Here is a 19,618-nt window from a genome sequence, read left to right on the forward strand (position 1 = left end):
TTATTTTCAAAAGATTTTGTGTGTGTGTGTGCTTGGAAGTTTTTAGTTCTATTTTACTGTAGCTCACAGAAGATGAGGGAATTAAGAAACAAAGCACAGACAGTAAGGTACTCATGAGATGGGTATTGTGTACCAAAAGCCGAACACAACTCCCATCCTTTAATTAATGAAAATACTCATAAAAGTAAATACAAGAATGAACTCACAAGTGAAAGCAATTAAGTTACTAGGGGCTGATGCATTGCTGCTTTACATCTGAGACATGGTAATGGACTATGTATACACTTTTTGCACAAGTTAATCACAAAGCAGAAGCTGCTAGCTTTAGCCACATGACAGCTCAGCTAATGAGAAGTAACTCACCAAGGTGTGCTAACTCAACCATTTGGATCAGATGAATATAACCAGATGTTGTTTTTAAAGTGTTCATACAGAATAAGAAACCATTTTAAAGCAAAGCCTTGAAAATTAGCTATGATCATGTAAAAATCCCTCTGATTTTTCTCTTGTATTACAAACTGGAACCACAGATCAAAAGCCTTGATGACTCCATTGCCTGAGCTAATATGTGCTCATAGGGGGTGTATTTTAAAAAGTGCCTCTTGTTTTTTCAACATGGTGTGGCTCTCTAATTTCATCAAAGCCTCTGTTTCCATTCATATCTGCCCCAACATAAAATAGAGTATATTGGTATAAAGTACTTATTAAAACGGATTAAGGAGATCCACAGAAAGATCTGCAAAGGCTCCTCTGTACCTGAAAGCTCATTCACATGAAAATAGAATGCAGATGTAAAATGAAATTAGTATTTCCAAATAACTTTGGTATACTCCTATTCAGTAATAGAAAATTTTTTCTTCTTTAGCTTAATCAAGTGAATTTCAAACTGTATTAAGCTAAATAGAATAAAGACCAGCTTAAAATGTAGAAAAGTTGTTCAGAGAGGTCTCCTTGAAAAATAAGTACTACATTTTTAATTATTCTGTATTACATTACATGATAACTTCTCTGTGTAGGTTAACACCTAAGAGGCTAAACAACTTGACTGAGTTTTTGTTTAAAAAAACTTCTGTGCCTTCCTGTTTTTGAAGGTAAAGGGTCTAAAACGGAGTTCTAGCTCCTCCCCTCCCCAAGTAATCAAAAACTTGGAAGTTACCTTCCTTATGGTTTCATTCTAATAAAATAAACAAACAAATAAACAAAGGTTGTTTCTAGTCAAACAGTATCATGAAATCAGGATTGTTCTTTTCTCCGTCATGTCCTGGAGCCACGTGACTCAGTAAGAATCTCAGTTTTCTAGCTCTCATGGATGCAGAGTATCTCGAATGGAAAACAAGTTCAGAAGAAGCAATTCTTGTCTCTGTTTTTCAACAGGAAAACTCAGAATACAAGTATTTTCAGTGGGTTTACCTCAAACTGTGACTTTTAAATATATAAATACATATAAATATATGGATATTATAAATATTTATAAATATATAACTAGATAAATTATAGATATATAAATAAACAAGAAACCAAATTTTTTATTTCCTGATTTCTAAGTGAAGTTATTACTTTCAGAGATTTGGATTGTGATCTTTAAACACTCGTCTGGAGCTGGAAACGGTGCTGAAAAGAGAAACTGGATTCTCTGTTCCTTGGTACCAAATGATAATTACATATTTCTTTAACCTGTGAAGAAATTCATACCTGACTATAACATAAAACTTGCCCATAGTTCAAGCGAAGAATCTAGGTCTGGTAGCATTTAATCCCTCTTTTATATAATGTCCACAAGAGTGGAAAGGTAGTGCAGAACAAGGACCAGGGCATGTACCTCTGGGAGAAGTTGTGCATTAAAATGAATACAGTGAATTGACTACACTCAGACGTATGTGCCATCCCAAAGGGATTTTTCCAAATATGTTTTGTCCGGCTCTTACCTATTTCTCTTGGGCTTGATCCAAAACCAATAAAAGTCCACTGGAGGCTTTGAACTCAATTCAAAAGGCCATTTACTCATTTTGCAATAAAAATTTCCAGAGCACAATGGAGACCACAGGAACCTCAGTGTAGGCCTGAATCAAGTCAACGCGCTTCGCAATGGAGAAAAAGGGATGGATTTGCTTTCTCTTAGAAAAAAACGGGGCCCAGCTTTCCCTTCCAACTCCTCTCCTTTTCTCAGCATTCAAGTGCAAGCCCAGCATTTGGCTGCCTGTGCAGTTCAAAGCCAGCCGCGAACCCAAGTCTGCCGTTGTCAAGTCCCTTGGAGGACCTGGTGACATACAATCCCAACGTATAGGATTAGTGCCCCCCGCGCATCTCTCGCTCGCCTTCCCTCCCGCCGCTGACATCCCGCGGCAGGTCTGACCCGTTTCCATGGCAACCGGAGTGCCAGGCTCCGGCTGCCTCTGGTCTTGCCACCTGTTATTACTTCATCTCTCAAGTGTAAGGAATTGTAGTACATCCCCTTAATCTGCTGTTCAAGATGCATCTGTGGAGGATAGGCAGGCTCAAACAGGAAATTACAACAAAAGAAAAAGGAAAAAAAAGACATAAATGAGGAAAGAAGGGAAAAGAAAAACAGCAGTTTGACTCTGACTTTCCCTGAATTACAGCTTCTGGTGGAGCAGGAGGTGGACACCCAGTTGGAGATGCACCCACATCTACCTTGTTAATTCCCAGGCTTTACTGAGCAGCGCTGGAAGCCAGAGGGGTGGGTGGCAGAGGTGGCTCTGAGCCCAACGCTCAGGGCAAGACCTTGCTCTGGAGCAGCATAACAAAAGAAAAAAAAGAAGTATAATCCCTGGTGTGGTGAAGAACAGGCCAAGTAAAGCTCAGGTACCTTTGGGGCTCTGGCTCTCTCACATGTACACAGCCAGGCAGAGATGTGCACAGTCATTTCTGTGCTGGCCTTGCCAACAAACTACATGCAGGGATTTTTTTCACTGCAGTTCTCCAGGGAAAAATGTAAATCAAACTGAATTAGAGGAAAAGGCCAGTCTCATTGGGTATGTTTACACTATCATTAACATCAGAGATAAGCACGCTGGTTAAATCCAAACCTGGAAGTATTGGGGCACTTGATACAGACACCCTCCAGCAGGCTGTAAGTTCAGCTTGGGTTGGTAGGGGTACAACTGTGTTGATGTTGCACCATACTCAACCTAATCAGGTCTGCCTGGAGCATGTGTGAATTTGGGTGTAGCACTGGGAAACCACTGCTATTCTGTTCCCAGAGCCGAGCTAACCGGACTGCACAGCTTTGGGGGCCTCTGCCAGCTCAGGATCTCAACGCTGCACTGAAGAGCTTGGGTACATCCTTTACAGGGAGCCAGAGAAGTCGGCTGCACTGCTGGGGGAAGTGGTGCGAACCAGGCACTGCAGCTACTGCCAGTTCTCACTTGTATCTGGATTCATCTCCTCTGAGTTAATTGGTGCTGTGGTGCTAGAAGCAGTTATGGCCTTTGCACAGTTTTTAGCAACTCTGACAGGTCGTCTTTCCTGCATCCCTGCTCGTGGAGAGTTAGAGCCAAGGAGGGCTACGAGAGGCAGGTACCTCCTCAGGAGTCAGAGCAAGCCTCTCAATGTGGGGGAAGAAAGAACATTCAATCATATGTTTTACAGGAATTGATATGGCCCTTGTGTTGAACAACTAATGAATAACCTGGGAGGTGGGAAACAGATGGTACAGCTAGGAAAATTCAGTATCAATTAAGCAGATTTTGTAGATTTGGGAGTCAGCACTCCTGCACCTCAAGGCAGCACTTTATACAAAAGTCTGTGTGCTGATCTCACAGTCTTCTGCATGAACACCTACAACAGGGACCAAAATCTCAGTGTTCATGATAAATCCTTGGGAATGGACCATGCTGTAACTGTCCAGCACCTCATGAGAATAAACAGTAGGAAATGAAAAATGGGAAAGCAGACAAAAAAAGTGTTAAATGTGTTTAAAATACAAATCTCCTGATTTTGAGGGGTACCTCTCCCAAGACCTGGCCCCTGGCTATAAAAATACATCAATCCCATCAGGTCAGGGAACTTGTGGAGCGATTAGGCTGCCCAGTACACAACCCAGTCCAGGCAGCATCCCTCAATACTCATGTAAGTTTGGCCAGTGTCTTGAAATGGGTCCCTGCAATATGTTGTAGACTTTGGGTATGGAAATTGCTCACTGGAGGAATGTGAGAAGGCATAGCACCTAATTTCAAATTCAGGCAAATCTTCTGGAGTTTACCTGGCTCTAATTCCACACTGGGGAGAAAAAAAAGCAGGCAGATAGCAAGACAGAAAAAAAATATATAAATGTGTAAATGATACTATTCACATTATTCACATCTCAAGAGCTCCCATGCTACTGAAGCAACACATATTTTTCAAAATCTAAATATTTAGTCAAAGTAGAAATATTTTCCCACAAACTAGTCATAGGTGCTTCTTCTCAAGGAGGGTTGCACATGGACAACATTTAGGTCCTGGTCAGGCAGTACTGCAAAAAAAAAGCAACTGCCTAAAAAACAACTCAAAGCTCCTATGTGCCCCTGTACATAGGGGCAAACATTGGGGGGGTTTCACTGTTTACAAACTCTAAACAACTGCTCTATTTTTTTTCCCTCAGCCTTCTAACAAACAAGCACAAAAGTTTGAGATGTCTACAGCTGAAAGCAGGGTTTGAGTGGAAGCCATTATACAATTTCAATCTCTGCAATCTCCATTCTTTCTTTTACTTTTTCTGTCTTTTTTATGTAAACTAACTCTGGTAAAGGTAAAAAAAAGAAATAGAGTAAACTAATGAAACATCAAATCAAGGTAAGGTAGATATTTTCCCAGGAAAGGCACCTGCTGCAGGGTTTCTTGTCACAAGGTGAGCACTGGTGCATCCTTGCATTAAGATGTAGCTCCTACCAAGTCCCCAGTGAGGATCAGCACTGAGGCAGGGAAAAAAGTAGGCCTGATGTAGCTTTTCAAATTGATGCTGCTTGTGGAGAGGAACAAACAGCTCGTCTCCAACCGAGGGGCTGACTCTCGTCATTTATTCATGGCCAGCCCCCTGCCTGGATGGAAATAAAAATGTTTCAAAGACAACAGTGTGGGAGAGCTGGAGGACAGCTTGGAGGCACACTGAGGTTAGCGCATTAATTTTTTATCTCTGGAGACTGGGTATCCAATTATGCTTAGAGTACACAAACAACTTTGGCTGGTCTCTCCAGTAGAGATTTATCCACATCATAAAATCTGCCACGCAACCAGGCACAAGCGGCTGATGCCACGAAATAATACAAGCAGGTGGTTTTACAGGTCAAATGTGCAATCTAGCAGAGCGACAGGAGCGCAGTGAGCTGCCTCCTTATTAACGAAGCGTATGGCACACACGAACCAACCTGCACACAACAGCTAGGCCAGCCACAGCCAGCATAACATGCTTTGTTGCAGGACTGTCGTTGGCCAAAGTGCTTGTGGACCTAAGACTTGTTCAGTTGCTCTTTGCCCCACAGCTGCCTTTAATCAGCGCATTGCAAAGCAAACTGCCACGGAAAACTCTTCACCTACACGAACGATTAGCTCCTTTTTAAAGGAGAGGAAGTTTTTTCCCCATACAGACAGACCATCCTACTCTCCTCAGACTCAAGCAAGCACATTTATACTAGTCCATTCATTCACACATACACTTCAATAACAGAAGTCTAATGTAATTCCTATATGAGAAGTGTCTCAAAATTTATAAGCACCAGCTGCCCCGAGAGCTGGCCTGTACCCATAGGTTGAGATGGAATAGAACAGCAGGTGTTTTGTGGAAGTCTTGGATGCACCCTGGGCTCCCAAATCTCACACTATCAGTGCCAACATGTGGAGGAAAAGGCAGCATAAAAAAGGGATGAGAATGGTGTGGGACCATTTCTTTTCATTGGTGTATTTGGGGAAGGTTTTAATGGTTTTCTATAACTTCATTTTCACAATTTCATATGCACACATGTAAAATATCAGAGAGTCTATATCAGGTCAAAAATAAATGTGTGTGTAGGCAGAGGCAAGACTGGGTCCTGAGGAAGGGCTATTTCCCTGTACCAAAGGGGTAGGTAAGACAGGCAAACAAAGTAACTAAAGGTCTAAAAGAGCACAGGTTAAGAAGACACAGGAAAAGCGAAGGACAAAGACTGTTGAACAGTCTTCTATGTGGGAAAGAGTAAATTATAGATGACAAAGGACAGAAGGAGAAAGAGATGTAAATAAACAAAACCTACAACACTCAGGGACAGCAAGATGTGCCAAGGAAGTGGGACTTTGTAGTTAGATCCATCCATGACCTTTGCTACAAACCTATGCAGTGGCTCTTAGTTTCAGATAAGTTCTTCCTATCTGAATCACTTTTCCAGTCCATGGATAATTTACTGAACCATCCTAATTGGTCTGTGTGTGAGAAAAAGAGTAAAGATAGAAGTAGGGGTCAGGAGGGAGAAAAAGAAGAGGCCATCAGCTCTTGAGCTGGCACCAGCCAGGGGATCAATAACTGAATCTTGCAGAAGCCCTGCTCCAGAAAGCTTCCTCCTGCATCAGCAAGGCCTCTGTCGCTGCAAACACTGCTAGGAGCAGTGATGGCAGAGCAGATGCGGATACAAAGGGAGGAAGTTCATACTGCAGCAGCCTGCCTGAACTTTGTTGACCCAGTGCTCACCTCCCACGGCATGACAAATTCCAAATGGCTCATTTAGATTTGCCTTGTCTTTTCTAAATCAGGCTGCTCGTATCTCTCTGATACACCGCTAAGCAAATAACCAGACCCTGCTATATACCATATCTCTGGTTCTCCTGTTCAGTAGGTTGTGGATTAGCTGTTTGGATTAACATCCCCCTTCCTCCCTCCCTCCTTTTCTCCCTCCCTCCCAAGCCCATGCAGAGAGGATTCTTGAAGCCCAAGCCCTGCAACACTGCAGACCTGTCAAATCTAATTCATAACACATGCCTAGCAGTTCTTAGGGGAGAGGAAGGATCCGATGCCCTGGCTCCCCACCATCCCCCAGTACAAAGGGACCATTTAATGACTGCACATTAGCAATGTGGACAATTAGCATTCACATGGAAGATGAATGGCAGTATAAATTAAATATTGCCAAGTGAAAGAGCAAAGATGCAGGATCTGAGCTCAAGGCTGTAAACAAGCAAACAGGCAAAAAGGAACAAACAGCCACTGCGACAGCTAAGCCATTTGGGAGAGTTACCTTCCAGCATCTGGGACCTTCCCCAAAGCGGATCCAAAGCGGATCTACACATTCATATAGCCACTGCCTGTACCTCACTGGCTCCTGGCCAGTGTTAAGCTGTTAATTCTTTCTGCTCAAGAATCTGGATCCCAGAGTGATGTGGCGGATCACAGGGGCTCTGGGGAACACAAGCCCGAGCAGCTCCCACTCTGCCTTCCTGCAGCACAGAACACACCTCTCTTTGCAGGGGCCAATGTTTGCTGTTTAAAAGCAAAAACCTAACCTTTCCTCAGCTTTTCTAGCTCCTCTTTTTGCTAACTTCTATCAAGCTATAAGCACCAGAAAGATAAGGACCGAGACTGTCCTTGGCCTCTGCGACAAGCTGAAGGGTATGGGACACTACCCTTCTTTGGCCATCTGTGCAAGGCCGTTATCAATATTAATTTAATACAAACCTGCAATATGTCTATTAGATATGCAAGTATTACTAACTACTGCATGCACAGAAAAAAAAAAATCCAGAGATAATATAAACTCTAAGTAAACAAAAGGTACTGGCTGAATACTGACATTCTCCAGCCTGCCCAAGCAGTCGTTCTTACTGCACTGACAGCTCAAGTTTATCAACAGCTGGAGAAGTCAAAATTACTTCTGCTGTGAAACTACTAAACACGTGAATAACTAAAAGGTAGAGCATAAAAGTGACAGAAACACAGGGATTGCCAAATAGAATCAGACAAAATGGCCCTTCAAGCTCAGATAGTGGCTAGTAGCAGATGCTTTCGAGGAAGGAAACCCCCCTCCTTCTCTCCCTGAGGACAATTATCAATTATCCTGCTTAGAAGAAAATGTTTTCCTACTTCCATACTTCTTCCCGTTCATCTTAATGTAGTATAAAGTGTTTGCCTGTGTATTTTTTCCCATAAGCATTTTATTCCTTTGTCCACACTGTTCATTACTTTGAACTGAAATGACAAAGTCCACAGAGTGATCTGAAAGGACTTTTTGTAATTGAACACAGGTATCTACACAAATCCCAAGGTGAAAGCAATTATTACACAGTATTGCACACTGGAAAACTGAGAAATGGGGACTAAGAGTCTTGCCAGGTCTTACAAAAAATCAGTAATAAAACACAGTCTGCTTGATTCCCAGTTCTGTGCCTAAAAAGAAAAGGACGGACAATCAAACAGAGCCCTTTTGGCCACAATATTTTCTTTCAGCCTTACGCTGGTGTAGGAAATCAAAGTTTGAACTTTTCTCCTCTCTTGTTCCAGTACTCCTTCCAGATCAGCACTAATGCTTTTCAATCCATAGATTTTCCGAAACTATAATTAAGAAGTAGCTTTTGGTAAAAGTGAGGACACTCCTTTTGCGGAGGAGATGCAGGGATAAGGGTGATAGGTGTTGTGAATTTCATACCTTAAAAAACTGAGACATGAATAAACGCCTCTTAGTCAAAGACAAAAACAAAGAGAAGCTCCTGAAAACAGAATGTTTTCCCTTGACATCCCTGCGAACAGCCACTGGGAGGCTGCTTGATGATGAGCAGGTTGGACATCTCTTCTTTTCCCCTCTCCTTGCCACCTCCTCCCCACAGGAGCAGTAATGGAAAAGTGACTTGCCGCAGAGATAATGCTGGGTTTGAAATGAATTCCTGACTAGCGGAGCCAGCGCCGGTGTGAGCTGCAGCTGATTAGCTCCAAGCGTCCAGGTTCCGGTCGCTCACAAAGGAGCCGGGCAATCACGCCAGCCTCCGCTCAGCAGACACAGGTGGATGCAACAGCCCTGAAAAGGATCTCAAAGGCAAAAGGGAAAAAAAAACTACTCACGTTTGTGGTTTTCATTTCTGTGGACAGGGGAGGAGCGGGTCTCCTGCTCTCGGGCTTCATCTCCCTCTTCGCTGGCGAGGTGAGTGTGAGCGTAATGGTAGCTCAGTCCAGGCCTGTTCTTGTAACGCTTGCCGCAGACTGGGAGGAGAGGAAATAGGAGGGAGGGGAAGAGAGAGTGGAAACATCAGTACTATCTGCAACTACAACGTCCTCCAAAACAACACCCCTTCCCCCTCAACAACAATACCATGCACCCGACAATCTTATCTGCAACTCTACCAACAGATGTTAGTAAAAGGTGACAGAATGCCGGCCTGCAGCCTGAGGCCCCCCAACAAGCTCTCTTCCCACCATGCTGCCAGCACTCCTTCCAACAGGCAGAGACAAGTGCACATTCAGTCTCCAATAGCCCTGATCTTCTCTGCTGGGATTGCTGACAAGATTGCCCAGAAAATCAAATGAAATGCCCACAGTGCACAGCAATGGGAACTGAACTGAGAAGAAAGGACATCATTTTCTTGGTTATTGGTCTCTGAGAAAAGGATTTAAAGAAAAAAAAAACCCAAAATAAGGTTTTCTTTAAAAGGGTAATTAAATAAATTTATTCACAGATTCCCAGGAAGACAAAGAGCTTCTTGCTAGAAGAACATTTAGCAGTGATGGTCCTGTTACCTTCCCAGGTAAACTTCACATTCACTATCCCAATAAATAACACGATGTGTGACAGATAATCCTCCTTCCGAAGTTTTGTTTAATTTAGGATTAAGCCAACAGACATTAAGAACAGGATCAAACAATTCTGGCTCATGAAAGGTCTGTATTTTCACAGAAAGTGCATCACTAGGTCAAACTTTATCATTAAGATTCATTACATATAAATTCAGCTTTCGTAAGATTTTGATTTACTTTATTGTCTCTAAAAATACTTGTCTCTAAAAGTTCTCTCTTCATCTTCAAAGCAGTCTCTGAACATCTATTTTCTTTTAGATATCTCTTTCTTCTGCCCAATATCACTAATGCCATTTTAAAAGATTGGGAAACAAAGATAGAGAAGCTTAGTGTCTTCCCTGCAAATTGTTCCTTCCAGGCACACTTTCAGTCACTGTATTAGCTTCATGAGCCTCAAGGATCTCACACAGGAATAAATGTCTTGCCCAATACTCAGTCCCACATAGCTTGCTCAGGAAGACGAAGCAAGTGGTGTCAGAAGAAAGAACAGGACCCAGCAGTCACTAGTCTCTATTGTGTTTTTAGACCGCTTGAAAAAATCTCCAAAGGGTAGTCACTACCTAGCCTTAAAACTTCACTTGGCTGTGCTAGCTGAAATGCATGCTGCAGTGCATATACATATTTACTTCCTGTTGTGACCCCAGTAATAATCCTAAGTGCAATTACTTGATGGCATTACAGAAAGACAGTAGTCTCACCACAGGTAAAGCGGAGCCTCATTTGTTCCTTAGGATCCAAAATAAAGGTCCCTTCCTCTGAAATTTTTGCAAACATCTATCTTTCTTAGACTGCCTCAGAGATAACCAGAAATCAGTCATCTTTGAAATAGTCTTCTYTTTTTTCCTTTTTTTACCCCCCTTTTTGGACATTTCATCTAAGAATAGTTTATTCAGGAAACTTCAAATGTAGTGGAGAGGTGCTGATCAGGCTCTCTTAGTCTAAAAGACTAAGTTTTAGGTTTTTTTAAATATGTCCTTTTTGACTTGTGCCAGTAGATWTACAAAAATGCATCCTGGTGGCTGGAAATTTTTTTTCATTTATTAMAAAAGAAGAAAAAAATCAAAGCCATCCCTAGGCACATTCACTGAACATGCTATATTAGTGGTGTTTTACCTCAGTAAAAAAAATTCAGGTGGTGATGGGAAAATGAAATCTAAGCACAAATCATCAAACTTTAGGAAACTGGGACTAAGTCCTGTTTTGGTGTGGACTGAAGGGCTTCTTTCATTGTTAGGATTTCATAAATACTATAGGATAGTAATTTGAAGCATTTCCTCCAAATGTGAAACTTCTGGCACAATAAGGTGCCAGAAGGTCAATAGGTTTATTAGAGGGTTTTATCAATAAAAAGATRATGATAATACAGTTATTTTAACAGAACAGACTTTTAAAAAAATATTTTTCCAGTGTTTTATCACTTTTTTTTAAGCTTTGAAATTCCTTTGATTTAAAAATAATTTATGCAAGAGGGAGGGAGAAAAGTTGGGAAGGATTAAAATGCTCATGTACATATGCACATCCATTCTTTGAAATGTCTGCCCTTGTTTCAAACATAAATCTAACTGTATTGACAGATATTTTGAACAACTAGACTGGCCTTAGATGCACGCTCTCTAAAAAACATCAGTTTGGTCTTGATTCTTCCAGTACCAGGCAGGTACTCTTCTGCTGCATTTTGGGGAGAGAAACAACTATTACTCCTATACTCTTTTGTGGTTCTACAAAGCAAAGAACAAGCAGGGAAACAGATGCTGACTGTGAGTCAAGAAATAAAGTATTCACAGTTCTGTATGACAGCCTCCACTTTTGAATATCAAAAAAAAAATGTAACTCAGAAGTAATCATCAATCCAGGGACAACTAGAAAACACTCACTGTTTAAATGATTTCAAAAAGATAACTCCTTCTAATTATACAACTGTTAGAATTTCACAGAACAGATAGATTTACATTCCTAGTAGATTATTTGAGTGTTATACTAAGTCTTCTGTTCTATCCCCGTTATTCATGTGTGTTTGAAGATAAAAGTTAAAAATACATGCTTCTGCCATGAATTACTGACACTGCTCAAAAACTCCTGCTTAAATTATTTTCAAAGCATGATCTGATCATCAGTGCTCTACTGATATGGGAGGAGGCACTTGCAGCTCAGTAGCTAAGCAATTCTRTCTTCCTCCTACACAGCTTGATTCTGCATTGTTGTGACTTTGGTGCCAAGTCAGACAGACAAACTCTAAAACCCAGCCCCAGTTACCTATTTAAGCGTGTGTTGGGGGGGGGGGGTTAATTTCAAAACAAAAATATTCCTAAAAAATCTACTTGACTCTATTACCTTCAGCACTACCCGAAGTCGTATCTACAATTCTAGCTCTATAGCTGTTACATTTTAAAAGCATAGAGTCCTTGAATACAGGTCTCATCCAACTTTCTCCATCAATGCACAAAACGAAACCTGCCCTCCCTGCAGAAAGTCCCAAGGCTGTGGCCCTTCCTCCACTTCCTACAGGATCCTGCAGGGATTTTAGCAGCAGAGTTTATGGTGACATAGGAAATTAAGTGGTTTCGCAGACCTTCCCTCCTCCAGCAAAACACACTAGATCAACAGGAAAAAAACTAGCAAGAATTGATATAAGCTGAGGCAGTAGTAATTCTGCAGCTAGGCCCTTCCTACTGGTAAAACCTTTCAAATGGCCAGGGAGGCTGCAAGGACAGCAGCATGCTGAGCCATTCCTGGCTAGAAATGAAGTCAGAGSACTTTTTAGCCAGAGTTGAGGCAAAAGAGTTCCATTTACATGGATTATTTGAAGGGTTTGTGGATTAAATATCTGCTTTTTTCTTGGAATCTAGACTTTTCCTCCTCTCAAATTCATATTCTATCACAAAAAAAAAAAGCCCTAGGCAATGCCAAGAGATGAAACTGCTGGGATTTCCTATTCCCCATGCAAGTTAGACTTTCATMGGAACAAAAAGGTATCATCATTTTAATTGGGCAAAAGAAACATTGGCTTCACGGAGAGTTTGCCAGAATAAAAACTAAGTCAGAACTTCAGGGTTTCTCCAACAAATYTGAACCTTCCCAAAATCACGCTAATCTCTTATTTTCCAGATAGAGCACATTTTATTAATCTACCATATCATTGTGGTAAGAAGTAGTTTCTATAAAAGGGTGCTCATTAATAAACACTTAGCTCTTATATAACTCTTCCCACTGCAAGACTGGCTTTTCAAATATTAATTAATCTTCCCCCACATTTCTAAGTGGAAAATATTACCCTCATTTCACTGCTGAAAAAAGAGAACCACAGAGGGGCTAAGTGTCTTGCCCACACAGTAATCCTTTGTCATTATCAGGATTAGAATTCATGAGTTCTCAATATCCAAACTGGTGCTCACACCACATCTTTCTCATTCTGTAAGCTAACAAAAGCGTAAGGAGAACTGGTTCACCCAGTTTGAAATGTATGCTGGCAATTATGTTCTAACAGTATGCAGCTCGCACATAATGACAGTACGCTTTTCATAAACTTTGCTGGGTGGCTTTGCCTTCCTTTCAGTAGCTTTGCCTTTTCGTATCTTTAATTTTCCTTGCTGGATAGGCTCATCATCCTCGCATGTGGTAGATTTCATCCTGATTCTCAACACTGGGAAGTGGACTTGATTTTTAATTAGGTAGCCAAGCCCTATGAAAACAGCAGGAGTTTATAGGATGTGACCCACTCCAGTTCCTCCTGCATTTAAAGGGTATATTTTGCTCCAACCCGATGTAAATGCCATCTCAGGAACTGGCTGAGTAAGTAAGCAGTAATAAAGCAGTGCAGATCAAACACCACAGATGGGGAGGAGGAGAAGATACTATTAGGCTGCCGGACGCTCTCCTGTGATGAACCTTAAATTCCTTCCAGTCTGAAGATTGAAACGAAGAAGCTACACAACCATGTTATGGGGAATAAAAAAAAAACTAATTTGCAGGCAGTTTAATCACATGCACACGGTAATTCACAAAAGAAAGTTCTAAGTTCTGGCCTGTAACTGCCTGCAACTCTTTGGATACACAAATTCCTCTCTACGTTTCTCTGTGAGTAAAAGTAATATAAAATACTTCCCCCGCTTTAAAGGGAAGTCTGAAATCTATGACTTAAAAGACTTCCTCATCAAATATTTAATGGCTGTGTTGCTGTCATTTTGAAATTGTTACACATTTGGTCCTTGGCAGGCTGTGAGCTATGTTCCAGCCAGCTCTCCACATACATTTTGCACAATCTGTCACCAGTATGAGACAGAAGGAAACAATCCATGTTTTTAGTGGAACCAGGAAATTGGGGGAGTATATGCATTTTTTGCACTGAATCTTGCCCCCACATTGTCTTCTCTTTTCTCCTTTGCTTCCTGTGTTCTTTCTTCTTAGCTAGATTGTGTCAAATGCTAAAGCTTAAGTTGACTCTGGGCAGGCAGTCACTCCTCAAAGTTGTTTTCCTGTTACACCACTCACTCCACTCCAAAAAAAAAAAAAAAAAATCCTTGTTTTGCACTGGTTTGGTAACATAATCACCACTATTACAACAGTCATGCCCAGTCTCTGCATTTCAAGACATCTCAGATTTTAACACACTGTATTTTGACATCCATTGATGGGAAAGACATCACGTTTGCTCCTTGTTGATCAGTACTGTCATAATATGCACCTTTTTTATCAGAGCAGCTACRTGGTAACCTATTTCTTACAGGATTTTTTGTAAATAGTAAACAGTCTTTGTTTCACGGTCCCCAAACAGAACAAGTCTCAGAATCCACCTGCTTTATCAAGGACATTGAACTCTTAAACAAAACGTGCAGAGTTGGTAACCATATTTACGTCCACATTTTAATAAAGGAATTGCTGGCAGGAGCAAAGGAGGAAGCAGGTACCCTGTATGAGCAGAACATGGTCAACTATCAGAGCCAATTCTGTTCCTGCTCTTACCATGTGCCCCACTTCACACCTGTGCTAAACAATATAAAATAATGTTGAGTGTTCCTGCCTCTCTAATCATGGCCTCTCTACCAAACAGTGCAGCAATCAATATCCAGTATAGCAGATATGAGAGTTGTTTGTTGGGTTCATCTGTACAATCACCTTATTCTAGATCTTACTGCTTATTAACTACTTAGGGATTCACTAGAAAGGATAATACCAGGAGATGATTTAGAGCTTATACTGCTAATAGTTTAAAAGGAAGCTGAAGTCATGGTAGAGATTTATGAGAAGCATGTAAAAACATATTGCTATAATCAAAGCATTTTCAAATCGGATTTTCACAGTGATATTTAACCAAAGGTCTGTCCTAAGCAGAAAGAGTAGTAATAGTAGCAGACTCATTCCTAGTATCTGTGAGAATTAAGACATCAGATTAAGTCTAAGAGAATGGGTAAAAAGCAACCTACATCAAGATTTATCCTGCAGACCTTTGTACTCCAGCAAACCTCCAAAGAATCAATGAGATGTTTGTTAAAATGACTATGGCAAGATCAGGTCAATTTGAATGAGTAGAGAAAGAAGACAGGAGATGTTATTAAGGTAATTATTAAAGCAGTCACTTTGGAAACACATAGAAGAAAGTATTTCCTAAAAAACAGGGCACAAGGAAGTACATTAAGCAAGTTAAATTAGAACACCATAATATTTAACTGGGATTTTCAAAGGAAACTGAAAGAGATAGACCTTCAGTTCCCATTGAAATTCAGTAGAATCTGTTTGTCTTAAATCCTTTAAATTACCTGAAGATTCCAGCCTTTTATTGACAGAGCCTATGATATGTTTAGTAGAGGAAGGTAATGGAGAAGAAAAAATGAACCTTGAAATTATGTATGAAATTTCAACACTTTGCTGGATGATGAATTCACAGAAACATTAGGAGTATGTTTCAAGCTGTAATGATTTGAATATAGGGTCAAACATTTAAAAAAAAAAAAAAAAAAAAAAGAAGAAGTTCTGAGTAATTCTCATTAGTTCAAAGTCAAGTTCAACGTAGGGCCCTAGGGACCATGTCTTGTATGATCTATAGGCACAAAACAAGCAGATGGACACTTAGTGGGATATTCATGGAAAACAGTTTAGAAGCCTACCTCCAGCTGAAATCTGCAAGGATTAGGAGCCTAATCTTTTGAAAACTTAACATGGCACCTTTCTACATCTTCAAGCACCTGAAACAGTCCATTTGGGGCCTAATGCTTGCCTCTATTTTTAGTATTGATTTGGAGGATGGACCAGAGAGTGAAAAAAATCAAACATGCTGAGAACTAATTGTTGGAAAAAATATTGGAAAAATAATATAAATATATTATACGAGCTTGAATAATCAAAGAATTCTTTCAAATAGTAACATTATTAGTAAATATTAATACGACATTTGGTAAATACAAAGAAAATATGGTAAAAATATGACAAAGCAGTACAGTGAGGAAACTAAAGATGACAGATAATCAGCCTGAGTAGAAACAAGTTGAAGAGGGAAGGAACAAGTTACAGCAAACGGTACATTGAATATGAACTCACACGGTGGACAGAGATGAAAACTACTTTGCCACTGAAACATAAGATACAGCACTGGAAGGAGAGTCTTGCATTGAAAAAGGGTTGCAAAATGACCTCGTAGGCCAGCCATCTCTGTACCTCTCATAGACGTATGTGATAGCAAGCTGCAAAAATCCAAGTTCTATAGGTAAAAAGAAGTTACATGTAGATATATCAACCATTTTCTTTCTTCTCAACTGGTTCTAGTCTCAGAACAGCATGTTCTGTTTAGTTTTGGCCGCTGCTGCTTAAATGAGACCTTTTGGAGATTTTTCAGAGAAAAAAAAATAAGCTTAGAAACAGATCTGAAGAAAGCACAGCCAGAAGAAGCTACAGTAACTGTTTTCAGAGACGGAAAAAACGACATTTTATCCACTAAGAAGAGAGCAAGAAGTGCTGGTCTTAAACTGCAGCAGAGAAAATTCAGGTTAAATATTTGGAGAAACCTAAAAATGAGGAGTTTTTGACAACAGAACCAGCTTCTACAGAAGACTGCAGAATCAGTGTCTCTGGGTATAAGCAAGGTTGCATTAGTCTCAGGTCCAGTAGAGATCGTAAGAAGGTTTCAGTCAATTCTCATTTTGCAGAAAGAGTGGATTCGAATGCATACCTCAGCCTCAGAAGGACTATGAATAAAGGATATGATATGAAAGTAAGTTGTTATGCTAAAATTTCAATTTATACAAGTATAAAACTAAAAGGAGACAAGGACATACTGGTAAAAGGAAAAGAGAGAAAGAAACAACTCCTTTTAGTGATAAGTAAGGAAAATCTTTCATAAATATACGGACAGAAAACAAAAATGGAAGTAAGTATGTATGTAGGTAAGTTACAATGGGAACAAGTAAAGAATTAACACAGATAATGACAATGGACAGCAAGAAAGTTAATAACTTGTAGAGATTTGGCACAAATGAACCACTCTGGCTGAAGGAAGACATAGACATCCAGAGTCATGAAACTCAGGTGCTACAATTGGTTGTAATTTTTATACTAGAATATAAGTTTCTGGATAAAACTTCAGAAAATTTTTATGTTTTCCAAAGATAAAAAGCAATACATAGTAAACAATCCAAAAATAATAAAACAGTTTCTAAGTGGACTTCTGTGGTAGGACCACTCTGACTGATGACTCCCCAGCTGATCATTTGACAACCACATGACATCAGTTCTTGTTACATATGTAGGTATTCATACATTCATTCACTCTGCCTCTCCTCTAAAATCACATGCCCAGTTTATCTTGAAAAGCTGAAATGGAGTATCTTGAACTCTTCTTGCTTGACATCACAGGCTTTGCTTTGCTCCTCAGGGCTACTTTTCATCAGCCTTTCAGACATCTGCTCTATTACCTAGCCAGGTATTCAAACCACATTTACATCTGCTCTGATACAGCAGCTAATCCATTCTGCTGGGGTACCATTTCTTGCCTATACCCATCTCACACCATGCTTTTCTGCCACTTTCATTAACAAGGTTTTTTTCCTAAGGCAGCTCAATGCACAACACTGTTCCATGGAATTCCTTGAAAACATGACCAACCAGTTTTCTACTTGCTTATTTGATGAAATCAAAACATTCACGATTATACTAACAATTTTATTTATGCTCTGAATGACAACTTAGCCAAATATTTCATTCTAAATTTCTGGTACACTATATGCACAATAAAATCAACTGCAATATTTCAGAATACTTCATTCCACAAAACAAGAAAATAAACAGAGATCTCACCTTTTCTTAACAACACAGAGTAACAAGGAATTTTGAGCTTTCAAAACCTTATTCAGTACATACCTTCCATACTTTCAATCAGTTTGAATACTAGGACTAGGTTTATTATTGTTTTATAGTATTTATATAAATACCTTTTATAGTATTTATATATAAATATATAATATTTATATATTATTGATGGCATGTTCCAACCAAGACAGACCTTTTCAAGAATATCTTTGCCATCTTCCAACACAAGGGACAGTGTCAGCAAGGAAGAAGGTGGTGGTGAGGGAATGGAGGCCTGGTGTCTCTCCATCATCTAACTGACACAGAGACTGGATGTTTCAAATACGGATAAAAAGTACTGATTATTGATATACTTGTTTCCTATACATATGAATGTAGATCTATTAAAAAAGAGTGGACTATTTCTTCACCAAAATCACTTTTTGTGACAATGCAGTTAAATAACAAAATTAATTTGTTTTAGATATGTTTGTGTTCTCTCTGTAGCCATTTTCCAAACACAAATATCAGAATACATGAAAAGCAACCTGGAAGTAAACTAAACAATATACAGAAAAAGTAAAATGTCAACCCGTTAAGGTAAGTATTCACACTACTAATGTATTTCTAGGAATAATGTTCACCCAAACAGGCAACACATTCAATATTTTTGACCTGCATGCTTCCACCCAAAGTAAGCTGTCTGCTGAAAACATCTGCACACTGAATACTGCAAAACATACTTCTAACCTACCACAATTAGATTGACATTTACCTATAAAAAATATCTAGCAAGTATTTTCAAAGAAAAAACAGATTCAAGAAAATCTTTAATGGGCTACTGATCACCCATGCAGGAAAGACACCTCAACTAACAAGCCGGTTATTAACAATGAGCTGTATGTAATATTTCTAAAGAAAGTTAACACGTGCAGGATGTTATTTCTGAGTGATGGCACAACAGTTGGGACAGCTCTCTCCTTCTGCTTCACAGTAAGGTAAAAGAGTTCTGCTACCACATAACCCTTCTCTCAGCCATCTACGCTGGAAAAGAAGTCACTGGATTCTAAAATTTCTTATGACTCTCTGATTATATGTTTCTTAAAAATGAAAGATATCAGCCAAATGGAATAGGATTTTTTTTTCCAAAACCGAACAGGAAACGTATGCTTCAAAATGTAAGCCAAGGCAAAATTCCGTGAGTACAACAATGTGCCAGAACCTTGCTCAGATTTCTGCTGCCTCCTTCTATATCTTAACTGTTTTATCTACTATATGCACATCACTACTATGCATGTTGTGAGGTTTCTGTACGATTTAAAAGTAGAGCCATATCAGACAATAAAGGATCATTATGTTCAAAATGACTACACTACAGACAAGCATCTTTGAATTTAGAAGGATGTTCCAGAAAAGAGATAAAGACAGTCATGCATACACCAACAAGCTATGGACTTCAATAAGAAGATGCATATGAGGTTCCGACATAAGTCTTAGAAGACACATTTTAATTCTTTCATTGCACAAGAAYAGCTATTTAACTACTGTAGGAGTCTTCTGACTCCTCACATCTTAAAGAGCCCTCTTTCCTTGATCATG

General features: G+C 39.8%; 1 protein-coding gene across 7 annotated transcripts in view; it reads right to left on the minus strand.

Annotated features, from left to right (window-relative positions):
* The window catches only part of DPF3 (double PHD fingers 3), a 164,350-nt gene that overhangs the window by 33,398 nt on the left and 111,334 nt on the right, over positions 1 to 19,618 (minus strand). For all 7 annotated transcript variants that reach the window (XR_014895220.1, XR_014895219.1, XR_014895218.1 and 4 more), the window contains one exon: positions 9,017 to 9,154. Coding sequence is in view for 4 of the 7 variants with exons in the window: in XM_085299826.1 (XP_085155952.1) it covers positions 9,017 to 9,154 (138 nt within the window). In the remaining 3 variants the exon portion in view is untranslated. The remainder of the gene's footprint in view (positions 1 to 9,016; positions 9,155 to 19,618) is intronic.

The sequence above is a fragment of the Rhea americana genome, unplaced genomic scaffold (genome assembly GCF_003343005.1).
Source record: "Rhea americana isolate MKP2758 unplaced genomic scaffold, rheAme1 scaffold_155, whole genome shotgun sequence".
NCBI lineage: Eukaryota > Metazoa > Chordata > Aves > Rheiformes > Rheidae > Rhea > Rhea americana.